The sequence below is a fragment of the Aotus nancymaae genome, unplaced genomic scaffold (genome assembly GCF_030222135.1).
Source record: "Aotus nancymaae isolate 86718 unplaced genomic scaffold, 86718_ANA_hifiasm-v0.15.2.pri h1tg000089l, whole genome shotgun sequence".
Lineage (NCBI taxonomy): Eukaryota > Metazoa > Chordata > Mammalia > Primates > Aotidae > Aotus > Aotus nancymaae.
The window spans coordinates 7,939,035-7,955,717 of record NW_026988504.1 but is presented as its reverse complement, the minus strand read 5'-3'; the positions used below and the strand labels follow the sequence as shown (position 1 = coordinate 7,955,717).

Genomic DNA, 16,683 nt, shown 5'->3' with positions numbered 1-16,683 from the left:
CAACATATGCATGATCACCTGGCTGAAGTGTTGTCACCAGGCTTCTCCACTGTGAAATTACTCTTTCTTTCCCCTCTTTACATATTATACTCATTGGAAGGAAGTCACTACATAAATTATCTTAAATCTCTTTAGGCCAGGCGTGGTGGCTCATGCCTATAATCTCAACAATTGGGAAGGCTGAGGAGGGAGGATCACCTGAGGTCGAGTTCGAGATCAGCCTGGCCAACATCGTGAAACCCTGTCTCTACTAAAAATAATTAACTGGGGCCGGGCGCGGTGGCTCAAGCCTGTAATCCCAGCACTTTGGGAGGCTGAGGCAGGTGGATCACGAGGTCAAGAGATCGAGACCATCCTGGTCAACCAACCCCGTCTCTACTAATACAAAAAATCAGCTGGGCATAGTGGCGTGTGCCTGTAATCCCAGCTACTCAGGAGGCTGAGGCAGGAGAATTGCCTGAACCCAGGAGGCGGAGGTTGCGGTGAGCCGAGATCGCGCCATTGCACTCCAGCCTGGGTAACAAGAGCGAAACTCCGTCTCAAAAAAAAAAATAATAATTAACTGGGCATCGTGGCACATGCCTGTAGTCCCAGCTACTTGGGAGGCTGAGACAGGAACCCAGAAGGTGGAGGTTGCAGTGAGCCAAGGTCGTGCCACTGCACTCCAACCTGGGTGACAGAATGAGACTCCATCTCAAAAAAAAAAAACAAACTCTTTATATTGTTTTTTTTTCTTTTTTAGTTCAGCTTTTTATTGAACATATTATAAATGAGGTTTACTCAAAAAGACCAAAGCCCATGTCATCATCAGACTCCGCAGATTCTTCTTTCTTTGCTTCCGCTTTCTTCTCAGCTGGAGCAGCAGCAGGAGAGGGGCAGGACCTCCTGCTGGAGCAGGTCCACCAGCCCCTGCACTGCAGATGAGGCTCCCAGTGTTGACATTGGCCATGGCCTTTGCAAACAAGCCAGGCCAAAAAGGTTCAACATTTACACCGGCTGCTTTAATGAGGGCATTGATCTTATCCTCCATGATGGTCACCTCATCATCGTGCAGAATGAGGGCCAAGTAGATGCAGGTGAGCTCGGAGACAGAGGCCATGGTGTGGCTGAGTGTGGGGCTGGCGCTGCCAGACGTGGTGCTAATTGCCGGATGAAGTGAGGGCCTCACCCCAACACGGCCTTAGCTTCCTTGGAAAGACCAAGCACCTTGGCAGCAGCTGCGGAAAGGGCTTTTTTTTTTTTTTTTTTTGAGATAGGGTCTCCCTCTGTCGCCCAGGCTGGAGTGCAGTGCTATGATCATAGCTCACCATAAACTTGAAGTCCTGGGCTTAAGCAATCTTCCCGCCTTAGCCTCCCGAGTAGCTGTGACTACAGGTGTATACCACCATGCCCGGCTAATTTTTTTTTTTTTTTTTTTTTTTTTTTCTTTTTCTGAGACGGAGTTTTGCTCTTGTTACCCAGGCTGCAGTGCAATGGCACGATATCGGCTCACCGCAACCTCCGCCTCCTGGGTTCAGGCAATTCTCCTGCCTCAGCCTCCTGAGTAGCTGGGATTACAGGCACGCGCCACCATGCCCAGCTAATTGTTTGTATTTTTAGTAGAGACGGGGTTTCACCTTGTTGACCAGGATGGTCTCGATCTCTTGACCTCGTGATCCACCTGCCTCGGCCTCCCAAAGTGCTGGGATTACAGGCGTAAGCCACCGCGCCTGGCCCATCCCCTCCCTTTTTGTGCCTCCGCCCCACAGCTGCTGCCATCTGAATGGTGACTGTGGCTAAACCTCCACCAGGGGGCGATAGAACTCCTCCAAATCAAGCCGCTGACCCTAGAGAAAAATTGGCGAAAGTCAAAGAGCAGTCGCCCCAAAAAGTGTTTACCAATTGGAGTCTTTTCTGCTGTCATTTCTCAGGAAATTGTCAGGAAGTAACTTTCCCAGGACAGGGGCACCCTGAGGTCCGGGTCCACTGAGCTATGGGGGCGGCGTGGCCCTGGCATAGGTTCTTGCTACCCTGGGCAGCTTCCCCGCGTGAGAGACTGAGCCCCGGTCCTGGTGTCCTCCGTCCCAGCGTCTCCACTTCTCAGCTGATTCCCAGCAGCTGAGTCCCGTCCCTTCTCCGAGCGTCGTTTCCTGACCTGCCTTGCCTGCCTTGCAGGCTGCTGTGGGAACAGAAGTGTAGGTGTGTGTCTTTGCATCTGTGTCTCTGTGCAGGCACTTTATCTAGAATTCTTAGGATCATTATCACCAGCTTTACTTTTCCCAACCATTTTTTCCTCCTTTTTTTATCTTCCTTCTTCTGCCAGAGCAAGATCCCTGGTCCCAAGCACAGTAGCTTTCTCAGCATCGAATTCCTCAGTGGGACCCTTTGCAGAGGAAGTTTCTCTTGTATTTATTATGCATGACCGAGAAGGAGCGCTGGTGCCCTCGTTTCTCTTTCTCTTAGTGTCTTGGCTGGGGGATCCCTGACAGGCACTTACTCTGCTGCTTCTGGAGAAGGCTCTGTGGTGTGCTGCACTGTGGAGCGTTGAGTCTTTTATCTCCTGTGGCAGCCCTGAGATTGTGATCTCCCTGAGGGCAGCACCCAGCCTTGCTTCTGTCTACATGGCTTGAGTGCTTAGGCCTTTTGGCCTAGGGAGGAGGAGAGAAGGGGAAGGAAAGGTAGGGAAACTTCACTTCATAGGTGTGGAGTCCTGGCCATGAGGTGATGCAGCACCCCGAGCAGGGTTTGTTCTGCAGTGACTGGCAGAGTGGAGAGCTGGGTCAGATTGCCCATGGCAGTGGCTCACAGATCCGAAACCAGGCTGGGCGCAGTGGCTCATGCCTGTAATCCCAGCACTTTGGGAGGCCAAGGCGGTTGAATCACTTGAAGTCAGGAGTTCGAAACCAGCCTGACCAACATGGCAATGCCCTGTCTCTACCAAAAATACAAAAATTAGCTGGGCGTGGTGGTGCCCACCTGTAATCCCAGCTACTTGGAGGCTGAGGCAGAAGAATCACTTGAACCCAGGAGACAGAGGTTGCAGTGAGCCAAGATCACGCCACTGCACTCCAGCCTGGAAGATAGAGCGAGACTCCATCTCAAAAAGAAAAAAAAGAACCCAAACCATTGTCTGCTTGGTTGGGCTCAGTGGTTCATGCCTATAATCCCAGCATTCTGGGAACCTGAAGCAAGAGGATCACTTGAGCTCCCAGGAATTGGAGAGAGCAGCCTGGGCAACATAGCAAGACTCTGTCCCTACAAAAACAAACAAAATGAGTATCTGCTTGTTGGCAAGCAGCACAGTGAATGGGATGAGAGCTGGGCTTCGGGGTCAGGCAGGCATCTGGGTGTGGGCGCTCTCTCCTCCAATAATCTGTCAAATGACAGTGCTAGTAGCTGCCTCACATCAGTTGAGAATTAAATGAAACACCACGGTGCTCTTTTTTTGTTTTTTTGTTTTTTGACGGAGTCTTGCTCTGTTGCCCAGGCTGGAGTGCAGTGGCACGATCTCAGCTCACTGCAACCTCTGCCTCCTTGGTTCAAGTGATCCTCCTGCCTCAGCTTCCCGAGTAGCTGGAACTATAAGCGCTTACCACCACACCCAGCTAATTTTTGTGTTTTTAGTAGAGACGGGGTTTCACAATGTTGGCCAGGTTGGTCTCGAACTCCTGACCTGGTGATCCACCCTCCTCAGCCTCCCAAAGTGCTGGGATTATACACAGTGCTTTTTTAGGGTTAGTGTCTGCAACCGTAGACAGGATCCCCTTGGTTGCCACTCAAAGACAAATGATACCAGAAACCCTTTGAGGATGAGCAGTCGCCCCTTCTCCCAGAGAGGTGAAGTGGGATCAGATAATCTGCTCCAGGGATTCTTACCTTCATCACAGAAAAACATCACGGAATGACAGGAACGCCAATCCTCAGCCTCCCAGATCATGCCCAGGCAGTGTTAGGTGGGGAGAACCTGGCTGCAGGCCTGGTGCTATTGTACCCCCAGCATGGATGGCACTAGCTCACACTTAGGAGCTCCCACTGGGTACCAGGCACTTGCTTCCTGTGCACCAGAGATAGTACTGAAGTAGATGTGCTTACACCGCCTACTTTCCAGTAAGGACTCTGAAGCTTAGGGAGGTTCAGCGGGCTGGCCAAAGGTTTAAAGAGTCGAGTTCCAGACCTGAGACTGAAACCCAGAGCACTCAGAGTCCAGCAGCTATTCCCTTGGCCCTTTCCTTCCCTTAGAGGAGTTCTCATTCCTAGGATTGTGGCGTGAAAGCTAGAAAGTTTACTCCAAATTGCTCATTTTATCAATAAGGAAACTGCCCTGCGGACAGCTGCTCCTTGTCTGGCTATGGCAGGCCAGGGCGAGAATGCAGGCTTCCTTCCGTCTGTCCCTGCAGCCACCATAGTCACCCTTCCATGTTGGCTTTGCCACAGCAGCTCTAAATGAGGTCTGCTCTTTGGCCCAGGACTTTTGCCTCCTCTGTGAGGGCTGGAAGCCCGATGTTATCTAACCAAATGATTTGCTTGCCCTGCACACTAAGGCAATTACTGATGGAATTGCAGTGAGAGAAAGTGAGGCCTTTTTTTTGAGACTGAGTTTCACCCTGTTGCCCAGGCTGGAATGCAATGGCGTGATCTCGTCTCACTGGAACCTCTGCCTCACAGGTTAAAGCGATTCTCCTGCCTCAGCCTCCTGAGTAGCTGGGATTACAGGCACCTGCCAGCACACCCAGCTAATTTTTGTGTTTTTAGTAGAGACAGGGTTTCACCATGTTGGCCAGGCTGGTCTTGAACTCCTGACCTAAGGTGATCTGCTCATCTCAGCCTCCCTAAGTGCTGAGATTATTGGCATGAGCCACCGCCCGGCTGCAAATGAGGCCTTTATTGCAGGGCACCAAGCAAGAAGCATCCGGCAGCTCATGCTTAAGACCCAAACTCCCAGATGTCTTATGGGTAAAGGTATTTAAAGGCCCGGAGCCAGAGGTTATAGGCAAAGTTTTAAATCAACACATGGAGGCTATATATTGGCCTAAAAAGGCAAGATGTCTCCAAGGGATGGGGGCACAGATCATAGGTGGCTTCAAAGATTTTCTGATTTGCAATTGGTTAAGGAGGTGAAGCTTTGTCTACAAATTTGGAATCGGCAAAAAAGAATGCTAGCTATGACCTGTAGGCGTGTCCTCCAGGCCCTTCAGGGAGAAATTTAGAACAAAGAATTGATCTAAAGAGTGGTCAGAGTGCTGTTTTCAGTTCCCCTTATCTGCGGTCTCAGTGCCAGGGGAACCGTTTGGTGGGGATCCAGGTTTCTGAAAAGCAACTCGGGGGCTTACGTTAAGATGTTATCTTTAGGCTGGGCGCAGTGGCTCACGCCTGTAATCCCAGCACTTTGAGAGGCTGAGGTGGGTGGATCAATTGAGCTCAAAAGTTCAAGACTATCCTGGCCAACATAGTGAAACCCCGTCTCTACTAAAAATAGAAAAATAAGCCGGGCATAGTGGCAGCTGTAATCCCAGCTACTTGGGAGGGTGAGGCAGGAGAATTGCTTGAACCCATGAGGCAGAGGTTACAGTGAGCCTAGATCACGCCACTGCACTTCAGCTTGGGCAACAGAGCAAGACTCTGTCTCAAAAAAAAAAAAATAAATAAAGGATGTTATCTTTAATTTCTCTGGGGAAAGCAGACATTCTCTGATCCTGACTTCCTTGGCTATTGTTTTAAGCTAACTGTGACCTTCTTGCTTATCAAGTTGCTCATTTGCTTCTCAGGGCTAGCTAGGTGCCTGGCATTTCTTGAAGGGACTCAAGAGTTTCCTTTATTTCCATGCTTAGGGCCCTGCAGGCCCCTAGAGAGACCCCGGCTCTGACTTGACGTCAGCCAGGGCTTCAGTCTGGACCCGGGTGTTCCCATCAGCAGTGGCAGTAGACCTGCGGTGGCAGCGACCACTTGCCAGCAGCAGCCTGGCCTCGCTAACCATCGTCTATACGGGGGTCCCTTTCTCCTGTGGCTTCTTCTCAGTTGCCCCCATAGGCACAGCCACAGCCATGAGGAAGGATCCGTTTACAGCAATCGTGGAGAACATGCATGGGTTGTCTCCAGCCCCTTTCTTGACCTTTTGTGTATTTGCCCATTTAGAACAATTGTGGAACTAGCTTACTGACCCTTTCCCAGTGCTTCTGGCTGCCTTTTCTGCCCAGGGTCCAGGGCTCTTGTTTGGGTGCTGTTGAGGTAAAACCTGCCTCTTCTGGATGCCCGCCCAGCGCACACCATGTGCTTATCACACGCCCACCTGAACCAGCCCTGCCCACAAGGCCTCTGAATCTGTCATTAACTGCAAGGCAGGTGGTTCTAGCCTCTTTTTACATATCAGGAACCCCCCACCACCAAGTGAGGGTAAGTCCACTGCCTGGGGCTCCCACTGTTAGTGATAACTGGAGCCTAGATGACCTTGCCATCCAGGATCCAAATTCCATGCCCTGGGGAACCAGCTGCAGAACTCGGGCTCAGCCTCCAGGACGTTTTCTTCTCTTGTTCTTTGTCTCTACTGCACCTTGCTGCCTCTGCCACATTTCTGAGTGAGTTCTGGTGGGAAGACATTTCTGCCGCAACTGATAGTGCCCACGGTTTGGGGCCACATTTTTTTTTTTTTTTTTTGAGACAGAGTTTTGCTCTTGTTACCCAGGCTGGAGTGCAATGGTGCGATCTCGGCTCACCGCAACCTCCACCTCCTGGGTTCAAGCAATTCTCCTGCCTCAGCCTCCTGAGTAGCTGGGATTACAGGCATGCACCACCATGCCCAGCTAATTTTTTGTATTTTTAGTAGAGACGGGGTTTCACCATGTTGACCAGGATGGTCTCGATCTCTTGACCTCGTGATCCACCCGCCTCGGCCTCCCAAAGTGCTGGGATTACAGGCGTGAGCCACCGCGCCCGGCCACATTTTTTTTTTTTTCTTGAGATGGAGTCTTGCCCTGTCATGCAGGCTGGAGTGCAGTGGTGCAATCTCGGCTCACTACAACTTCTGCCTCCCGGGTTCACGCAGTTCTCCGGCCTCGGCCTCCCAAGTAGCTGGGATTACAGGCGCCTGTCACCACGCCTAGCTAATTTTTATATTTTAGTAGAGACGGGGTTTTGTGATGTTGGCCAGGATGGTCTCAAACTCCTGACCTCTGTGATCCACCCACCTAAGCCTCCCAAAGTGCTGGGATTAAGGCGTGAGCCACTGCACCCAGCCATATTTTACCAGTGTCATAGAGGAACTGTCACTGGGGATGGGTGCAGTGGCTCATGCCTGTAATTCTAGCACTTTGGGAGGCCAAGGTAGGAGGATCACTTGAGCCCAGGAGTTTGAGGCCAGCCTGGGAAACATAGTGAGACCCTATCTCTACAAAAAAAAAGGTAAAAAATTAACGAGGTGTAGTAGTGCACGCCTGTAGTCCCAGCTACTTAGGAGGCTGAGTCAGAATCCTAAGTCTGGCTCACTTCAGTCCAGAAGGTTGAGGCTACAGTGAGCCGTGATCACAACACTGCACTCCAGCCTAGGTGACAAAGCAAGATCCTGTGTCAAAGAAAAACATAAAAAAAGAAAGAACTGACCCCAGGAGGCGTCCTTGGTCAGGCCAGAGCTGCCCTTGTTTGGGATGATGGATGGGAGGTGGATGAATTATGGAAACCAGATGTAAAGCCAGGGTCTCAGTAAATAGTCACTGAATGAAATAATTCGGAGTTCAAGTCCTAAATGAAAGCATTGGTAGCCTTTGGAATTCTACTGGGATGGTCCGCCCATGGCGCCATTGACTGACTCTTAGATATCCTGTGTACCTACCTGCACCATCCTAGATGCTGTATGAAGATATGAAGGAATCAGGAGATAATTTTCTACTTTCTTGAAAACTGGTTGAATCCTAGAATATCATAGAATATTTAGCAGTTTTGTTACTAAAACAGAGTTTAAGAGGTGGCCTCCCAGAATTCAGGTTAATCTCTTTCCTGTGTTCTATTTCCTGCAATAATAGAACATGTAGCTGCCACCAGGTGGTAGCGGTGTTTCGATAAAGGCTGGTAAATAATTCCTTATCAGCCTCTTTGGAAAACAGTACTTTGGGCTGGGCACGTGGGCTCACGCCTGTAATCCCATCACTTTGGGAGGTCAAGGTGGGTGGATCATTTGAGGTCAGGAGTTGAAACCAGCCTGACTAACATGGTGAAACCCATCTCTACTAAAAATATGAAAAAAAAAATTAGCCATGCGTGGTGGTGCATGTGTGTAATCCCAGCTACTTGGGAGGCTGAGGCAGGAAAATTGCTTGAGCTCAACAGTGAAGGTTGCAGTGAGCCAAGATCGTGCTACTGCACTTCCAGCCTAAGGGACAGAGTGAAACTCCATCTCAAAAAATAATAAACTTTTTATTTTTTATTTTATTTTACTTTTTTGTTTTTTGAGACAGAGTTTCGCTCGTTACCCAGGCTGGAGTGCAATGGTGCGATCTTGGCTCACCGCAACCTCCGCCTCCTGGGTTCAGGCAATTCTCCTGCCTCAGCCTCCTGAGTAGCTGGGATTACAGGCACGCACTACCATGCCCAGCTAATTGTTTGTATTTTTAGTAGAGATGGGGTTTCACCATATTGACCAGGATGGTCTCGATCTCTTGACCTCGTGATCCACCTGCCTCGGCCTCCCAAAGTGCTGGGATTACAGGCGTGAGCCACCGCACCCGGCCCTTATTTATTTATTTATTTATTTATTTTCTTGAGACAGAGTTTTGCTGTTGTTACCTAGACTGGAGTGCAATGGCACGATCTCGGCTCACCACAACTTCTGCCTCCTGGGTTCAAGCAATTCTCCTGCCTCAGCCTCCTGGGTAGCTGAGACTACAGGCGCGCACCACCATCCCCAGCTAATTTTTGTATTTTTAGTAGAGACGGGGTTTCACCTTGTTGACCAGGATGGTCTTGATCTCTTGATCTCGTGATCCGCCCGCCTCGGCCTCCCAAAGTGCTGGGATTATAGGCGTGAGCTACTGCTCCCGGCCTAATAAACTTTTTAAAATAAGAAAACTAATATTTTGTAAAACTGAAGATAGGCCAGGCGCAGTGGCTCACGCCTGTAATCTCAGCACTTTGGGAGGCTGAGGTGGGCAGATCACGAGGTCAAGAGATTGAGACCATCCTGGCCAACGTGGTGAAACCCCGTCTCTACTAAAAAATACAAAAATTAGCTGGGAATGGTGATACGCGCCTGTAGTCCCAGTTGGGAGGCTGAGGCAGGAGAATTGCTTGAACCCGGAAGGCAGAGGTTGCAGTGAGCCGAGATCACGCCACTGCACTCCAGCCTGGCGACAGAGCGAGACTCCATCTCAAAAAAAAAAAAAAAATGTTGAAGATAGTAGGTGCATCCCATGACCCAGCGCTTCAATCCACGGGACTAGGGTACATGCACATGCAGTGAAACGCCACTAGCAGCACTGTCTGTAACAGTCATAAACCAGAGATGGTCAGCAGGAGAATGGATACTGACATCATGGGATATTTCTACTATTTAGCAACAAAACTGAAATCTACAGTTGCATGCAGCAATCTTACAAACATAATATTTAGCAAATGGTGCTAGACACAGAGTAATACAGTGTAACCAGGAAGGTGTGTGTCTCTGAGGGAGGGAGAGGATTGGATCAGAAAGGCACATGCGAAGGCTTATGGATCACCTTGATGCTGGCTACACGGGCACTTGCTTTCTCATTGATAAACTCTGTGTGTATGTGCTGGCACTATTCTGTATGTGAGGGCTACAGGTCTGGTACTGCCAACCTCTGGGCTCTGAACAGGTGGATGCTTACTCCACATCACCTGTGTGTCCAAACAAGATGTGCTAATCACATCATTTCATTTCTGTGCCAGTTTTACTGGTGAAGAAACCAAGGCTTAGAGAAATTGAGTAGCTGGCTCTGGTCACCTGGTCCTCAGTGGCAGTGCTGAGATCTTCACTGGATCTGCCTGGCACAGAGCGTTGGGTGGCTACCCCATATCTCCTCCTCTTACTGATCCTGGGTCACATGTCTTTCTGCTTAGAAATTCTCCTGCTTGGCCAGGCACTGTGGCTTATCCCAAAGTGCTGTGGCTCAATCCCAGCACTTTGGGAGGTCGAGGCAGGCAGATCACGAGGTCAGGAGATCGAGACCATCCTGGCTAACATGGTAAAACCCCGTCTTTACTAAAAAATACAAAAAGTTAGCTGGGCATGATGGCAAGCACCTGTAGTCTCAGATGCTTGAGAGGCTGAGGAAGAAGAATTGCTTGAAACCGGGAGGCGGAGGTTGCAGTGAGCCGAGATTGCACCACTGCACTCCAACTTGGGCTACAGAGAGAGACTCTGTCTCAAAAAAATAAAAATTGTTTTAAGGTGACGATGCATTATAGATTTTGTTTTAGTTTTTTATTTTATTTATTTATTTTTGCAACAATCTTGCTCTGTTACCCAGGCTGGAGTGCAGTGGCACAATCTCGGCTCACTGCAACCTTTGCCTCCCCAGTTCAAGAGATTCTCCTTCCTCAGCCTCCCAAGTAGCTGGGATTACAGGCATGCACCACCACGTCCAACTAATTTTTGTATTTTTAGTAGAGATGGAGTTTCACCATGTTGGCCAGGCTGGTCTTGAACTCCTGACCTCCGATGATCCACCCACCTCAGCCTCCCAAAGTGCTGGGATTACAAGCATGAGCCACCGTGCCCAGCCTTGTTTTACTTTTTTACATTTAAGAAAGGGAAAAAAGCGTATCAGCCATTGAACTGAGAAGGAAAGGGATTTGTGCCCACTTTCAGAAGGCTGGGCTGTGGCAGGCTGGAGCAGGCAGGCAGGCCTTTCTGAAAGCTTGAGAGGGCAGGAAGCCGGAACGGGCTTTGGATCCCTTGTACTGGGGCAAGCTTCTCTCTGGCCTGGGTCCCTTCCTGGGGCTCATGGGCTGGGGAGCTAGGAGGAAGGCTGGGGCTGCAGCATACAGACTTTTCCTTGTTCTCCCACAGGAGGCCTATGCAACCTGTGCCCAGACAGGGCCAACAAGGAACACATCTTGCAGGCAGGAGGCATCCCTCTCATCATAAACTGCCTATCCAGCCCCAACGAGGAGACGGTGCTGTCCGCCATCACCACGCTCATACACCTGAGCGCATCGGGCCCCTGCCGCCCCCCAGAGCTGACTGCCACACCCGTGGTGCAGTGCATGCTGCGCTTCTCCCTCTCAGCCAGTGCCAGGCTCCGGAACCTGGCACAGATCTTCCTGGAGGACTTCTGTTCCCCCAGCCAGGTGGCCGAGGCCCGCAGCCGGCAGGCACACTCTGCCCTGGGTATCCCACTGCCTAGGAGCGTGTCCCCACAGCAGCGCTGATCCATGGAGACCTCGAGACTATAGCACTCCTACTGCTGGAGACCACGGGCCTGGTGTGGACACAGGGCACAGGGGGAGGACATGCTGCCCAAGTGGTGCCTTTTCAGCCATTGGAAAGGCAAGTTCTTTCAGCAGGACAGGTATTTACACTGTGATAAAATGCCATTCAGTTAAGGAAGCCAGACTCAGCGACACATGAAGAAACTGGAGCTGCTTCCATAGGTCTGCACTCAACCCTATGTCCAGTGCCACCACTGCCAGGCGGTGGTGTAAGCAGCAGCTATGTGGCCAGGCGCAGTGGCTCATGCCTGTAATCTCAGCACTTTGGGAGGCCGAGGCAGGTGGATCACGAGGTCAAGAGATCGAGACCATCCTGGCCAACATGGTGAAACCCTGTCTCTACTAAAATAATTAGCCAGGCATGGTGGCACACGCCTGTAGTCCCAGCTACTTGGGAGGCTGAGGCAGGAGAAATGCTTGAACCTGGGAGGCAGAGGTTGCAGTGAGCCGAGATTGTGCCACTGCACTCCAGCCTGGTGCCTGGTGACAGAACAAGACTGTATCTCAAAAAAAAAAAAAAAAAAACCCACGAGTGGACCCAGAGGCTTTGCAGGACAGTGTTCTCAGCAACTGGGACTGAGGCTTAAGAGAGCTATCTTCATAGCAGGAAATAAGGGATTAACCTTAACAGAAGTGTCCAGAGTAGTTTTCAGGGACAGGAATGAGATGCCTCATGGTGAAAGGATCTCACCCTGGGAAGGTGTGGTGCCCCCTTGAGGGCTTTGGAGGATGGATACCTCCCCGAGGGGCTCTCCAGGCCGGGCATTTGGGTGTGGGGATGCCAACCTGGATAACCTGTGGCCCAGCATGAAGCGTCTGCCCAGCCCTGCTTTCTGCCAGGCACCATGTAAGGGACTCCAAGATGAAGATGGGGTCCCTGCCCTTGAGTGACACAGCCCAGTGACTTAACGTGGCCATCAGGCATCAAGAAAAGGCCATTCGAGTGATGACACATTGGAATGGAGGCATGACCCCGGGGAGCTGCATCTTCCCCCCTCGCCCTCCTCCTCTGTTGTCATACTCAGTGATGGGGAGCCCTACCCCAGAAGTGTATCTTGTGAGGGCATCAGGGACGCAGTGAAAGTGGTGCTCAAGGGAGACAGGAAGAGACAGCAACATAAAGGATGTGGCTCCGCGTCCTCGGTGCTCCTGGTCAACAACAGAAGGTACGTGGGACCTGACGGAAAGCTGGAGCTCAGGGAAAATGGGGGGTCCTTGCCTCTTGTGTACCCCCCAAGGCTGAGCCCTTCGATGGCCCAGGAATGGCAAGTGCTACAGGAATGGTATCCACATGGGCATGGAAATGGGGCAGATTTGGGGGCCACTGGACTCAGAGGGGAGGACAGGGCTCATCAGCATCCACCCAGGGAGCCTGTCCCTTTACACTCCCAAATAAAGGGTCCTAGAAGACTAGAAAGCCAAGGTATTTTATTAAACGGGTCCTGACTAGTTTTCCCACTCTATTTGCATGCCAGCCAGGGTCCAGGGGCAGCCTCTCGGGAGGTACCAGGGGCTGGGCCTGTAGCCTGGCAGCACAGAGGTTACGGTGTCTGCCTGTTCCATTCCACGGGGCCAGAGGCACCAGCACGATGCCACCCTGACTCAGCTCTGCGGTGGTCCCTGCAGGCCTGCCCTTCCTTCAGCTCCAGCCGCTACCCGCGGCATCCCTCTCATTCCCGCTGCGCAGCTCCTCGCTTGCTGTCTAAGATCTCCCTCCAGTTGTCACTCCAGGAGAGCAGCCGTCTCCTTGTGGGGGGCAGGACCAGGTGCTGATTGTGGCAGCAAGTGAACAAGATGTGCTCCCAACTTGGGGTCTCCTCATGGCCTAGGACAGGGAAGGCGGCCCGCTGTCATTTGGTTATTTTTACTCCCTCTCCCTACTCCGGGTAGGCCAGAGGCCTGGAGGCTGCCAAGGATGACGGATCCAACCTCGAATTGTGTCCTTGTCATCAATGAGCAGGTCTCCCAAGACCACCGTCTTGTCCCTTGTCAGGATAATTCGCTCTAGAAACTGGGGCCCCAGGTGCTGCTCCACCCAGCGGTACTGCGTAGGGAGACACAGGTCTGTCAGTAGGGCCTGATGGGAGCCTGAATTCAGGGGCAAGGAGTGGGCCTAAGCCCTTGAGAGCCCCACCCCACCCCCAACGTTCTGGTTTCTTTTTAAAATCAGGATTTAGGCAGCTCCATGTGCAGTGTGGGGCCGGGCAGCCACACCTTCTCACCCACACAGTGGTCGTACTTCAGCAGGGGGCTGGTGCAGATGAAGACCTCCGTGCTGCGGAGGAGGACGACGTGGTCACTGCTGGGAGCCGGGAGCCCGAAGCCCACCCAGGCCTCCGCCCGCCCTCGCCCTCCTTACTCCGGCAGGTCGTTCATCTCCCGCACGGCGTCCAAGGCCCCCGGGATGGGCTCCAGGTCCAGGAAAAAGCCTGGGGCTTCGTACACACTGGCCACTTTGTCCTGAAAGACAAGCGATCTGGGTCCCGGCTTCTGCCTCCGGCAGATCCGGCTCCAGCGAGGACTCGCAGGGAGCCTCCTAGGGGCTCCGGGCTCCGGCTCAGGGCTGCGGAGGGGGCTTTGCTCAGGGGCTCGCGCCCAAAGGCTCCTCCCCAGGGTGCGCTGCCCGCGGGTTCTGGGGTGAGAGCTCTGCTCCATTCACACAGAAGGGGGTGGCCCCGCGAACGGTGGTAGCCGGCCCTGCCCGGGTGGGGACCCCACGCCCCCTACCGCCAGGTCGGGCCGCAGGGCACGGTACTGCTCGCGGGCCAGGAAGCCGCGGCGCTGCTCTAGCGGCACGTGCGGCTCCCCGGGAAAACGGTCGCGAAAGCCCCGCAGGAGGCCGGTCTCGAAGTCAGCCAGGACGCCGTCCATGTCCACCAGCACGCGTACGCGCCGCGCCATCGCCGCCAGGCCGGGACTGCGGGCTCTTGGGGGCACCAGCCCAGCCGGAAGCGCGGGGAGGGAGAAAGGGGAAGGGAGCGCCGCTTCCGGAGCCGCGGCGCTAGGCGGGGCCGCCGAGTTTATTTGCAAGTTTATTTGCATAGAACGCTGGCCCGCTCGTAGACTGGTGCCAGTGCAGGTGGTCCTGCGGTTATGTGAGGCCTTCCTAGGGTTCGGGTGCAGGGACGGCTCTGAGGGTCCTTTTTCTGACCCAGCGCTTCTCGTACTCAGCCTTTGTCCCCATCAGCCGCCTCCCAGTTTACAGCAAATGTACCCCACATTACTAGTAGGGGACCGACCTTCCAGGGGTGCAACAAAGGGATGCCCTGAAATACTGGGAAGCGCTGAGCGCAGTGGCTCACGCTTGTAATCCAGTACTTTGGTAGGCCGAGGCGGACGGATCACCTTAAGTCAGGAGTTTGAGACCAGCCTGACCAACAAGGAGAAACTCCCATCTCTACTAAAATACAAAAATTAGCTGGGCACGGTGGCGCATACATGTAATCCCAGCTACTCGGGAGGCTGAGGCAGGAGAATCGCCAGCCTGGTGGACAGAGAGACTCCATCTCAAAAAAAAAAGGGAGTTTCAAGTCTGGTTTCCCTGGAAAGATGATTTTGATCTGGTACAAGTAATCAGGACTATCCTCAGGACTTTATGTAGAACTAACATTGCTTACCTAGAACTGGCATTTTCTACCCTTACTGTGTAGAAAATGCTTAACAACTGATAAATTTGACTCTCCTTTTTGTGGATTTCATGAAACTTCCTGACTCTACCCAAATCTATTTACCTACAAACTATAAAGCCAGGCACAGTGGCTCAGGCTGGTAATCCCAGCATTCTGGGAGGCCCAGGCAGATCACTTGAGCCCAGGAGTTCAAGACCAGCCTGAGTAACATAGGGGGACCCTGCCGCTACAATAAATCAATAAGCTGGATATGGTGGTGCATGCCTGCGGTCCCAGCTACTCATGAGCCTGAGGTGGGAGGATCCCTTGAGACCAGGAAGTTGAGGCTACACTGAGCCTTCATCCTGCCACTGCAGTCCAGCCTGGGTGACAGAGGGAGGTCCTGTGAGGGGAGGGAGAGCCAAAATTATAAACACAGATTTAAGTGGCCCATCTCACCAGCCCACTGCTTCTAAATACATGTAACAGAAGCATCGCAAAAACAGTCTAAGAGGGTCTCAAGTCAACATGCATACAACTCAGATACGCAGACATTTTGGAGGTCCAGACTTGTGACTTATTTCAAGGGGAAGCATTCTTGGGGACTGAGCCCTCAACCTGTGGAATCTTAGCTATCTCTAGGTAGATGACTGTCAGAATTGAATTGGAGGGATGGGGATGGTGGCTCATGCCTGTACTCCCAGCACTTTGGGAAGTCCAGGCAGGTGGATCACTTGAGGTCAGGAGTTCAACACCAGCCTGGGCAACATGGCAAAATCTCATCTCTACTAAAAATACAAAAATTAGCTGGGTGTGGTGGCAGGTGCCTATAGTCCCAGCTACTTGGGAGGCTGAGGCAGGAGAATCACTAGATAGTGAGTGGAGATCATGCCACTACACTTCAGCCTGGGCAACAGAGACAACATCTTAAAAGAAAAAAAAAAATTGGAGGACACTAGCTAGTATCCACTGCAGAATTGCTGCTGGCGGGGAGAAATCCCCACATATGTAAAGTTGGAGAAGACTTTGAGATAGGATCTTGCTCTGTCACCCAGGCTGGAATGCAGCAGTGTGATCTTGGTTCCCTGCGGCCTCCATCTCATGAGCTCAAGTGATTCTCCCACCTCAGCCTCCCAAGTATCTGGTACTACAGGTGTGTATCATCACACCCGCCTATTTTTTTTTTCGTATCTTTATGAAGAATTTTTTTTTTTTTTTTGGTAGAGACAAGGTTTCACCATGTTGCCCAGGCTTGGAGAACCCTTTAAAATGTTACCCCAGAACAAAGGGGAGGTAGCAGAAGAATCTAACCTGCTTATCTTTAGAGACTTCCAAGAGAAACCCACTTCTCTCTGGGTCTTCATCTATTTTGTTTTTGTTTTTTAAGGAGGTCTTGCTACGTTGCCAAGGATAATCTCAAACCCCTGGGCTCAAGCATCCTCTTGCCTCAGCATCCCAAGTAGCTAATTACAGGCACACCCAGCTATTTTAACTTCAAATGACTCATCCAATCAATGGGCAGGATTTTTAGTGACAACAAGAAAAGCATCTAACCAGGGAGAACACTGAAACCATCTCAAAAAGAAGACACAGTACACAATGTTTCAAAATGTGGATATTGTTTACTTGAAGCAACAGTCCAGGATTGTGAAGTACA

General features: G+C 51.7%; 2 protein-coding genes and 1 pseudogene across 6 annotated transcripts in view; 1 reads left to right on the top strand and 2 right to left on the bottom strand.

Annotated features, from left to right (window-relative positions):
* Positions 1-16,683, top strand: part of ARMC7 (armadillo repeat containing 7) — a 32,154-nt gene that overhangs the window by 3,192 nt on the left and 12,279 nt on the right. For 2 of the 4 annotated variants that reach the window (XR_010339827.1, XR_010339828.1), the window contains exon 3: positions 10,997-12,584. Coding sequence is in view for 2 of the 4 variants with exons in the window: in XM_064369521.1 (XP_064225591.1) it covers positions 10,997-11,358 (362 nt within the window). In the remaining 2 variants the exon portion in view is untranslated. Of the gene's footprint in view, positions 1-2,308; positions 2,412-10,996; positions 13,824-16,683 lie in introns of those variants that run through there. The other 2 variants (XM_064369521.1, XM_064369522.1) reach the window with 2 other exon arrangements.
* LOC135271692 (large ribosomal subunit protein P1-like) lies at positions 733-1,099 on the bottom strand (annotated as a pseudogene).
* On the bottom strand, positions 11,893-14,351 carry NT5C (5', 3'-nucleotidase, cytosolic). 2 transcript variants are annotated; one of them, XM_012453735.3, is made up of 5 exons: positions 14,146-14,351; positions 13,778-13,878; positions 13,633-13,693; positions 13,348-13,462; positions 11,899-13,243 (listed from the first exon to the last, which is right to left on the bottom strand). In XM_012453735.3, the coding sequence occupies exons 1-5, from the start codon at positions 14,317-14,319 to the stop codon at positions 13,089-13,091; spliced, it is 606 nt and encodes a 201-aa protein (XP_012309158.2). In that variant the 5' UTR covers positions 14,320-14,351; the 3' UTR covers positions 11,899-13,088. The 2 variants fall into 2 exon arrangements, with proteins under 2 accessions (XP_012309159.1, XP_012309158.2); XM_012453736.2 differs by lacking the exon at positions 13,348-13,462 and having other exon boundaries at positions 11,893-13,235; positions 14,146-14,319.

Bases quoted from the DNA above. Each gene is read 5' to 3' on its own strand.
- NT5C (XM_012453735.3), bottom strand. From the start codon at position 14,319: ATGGCGCGGCGCGTACGCGTGCTGGTGGACATGGACGGCGTCCTGGCT. The intron at 13,879-14,145 runs GTAGGGGGCGTG...CTTGTCTTTCAG, and splicing joins CCCTGCGGCCCGACCTGGCG to GACAAAGTGGCCAGTGTGTA. The intron at 13,463-13,632 runs GTGTGGCTGCCC...CTCCCTACGCAG, and splicing joins ACCACTGTGTGGGTGAGAAG to TACCGCTGGGTGGAGCAGCA.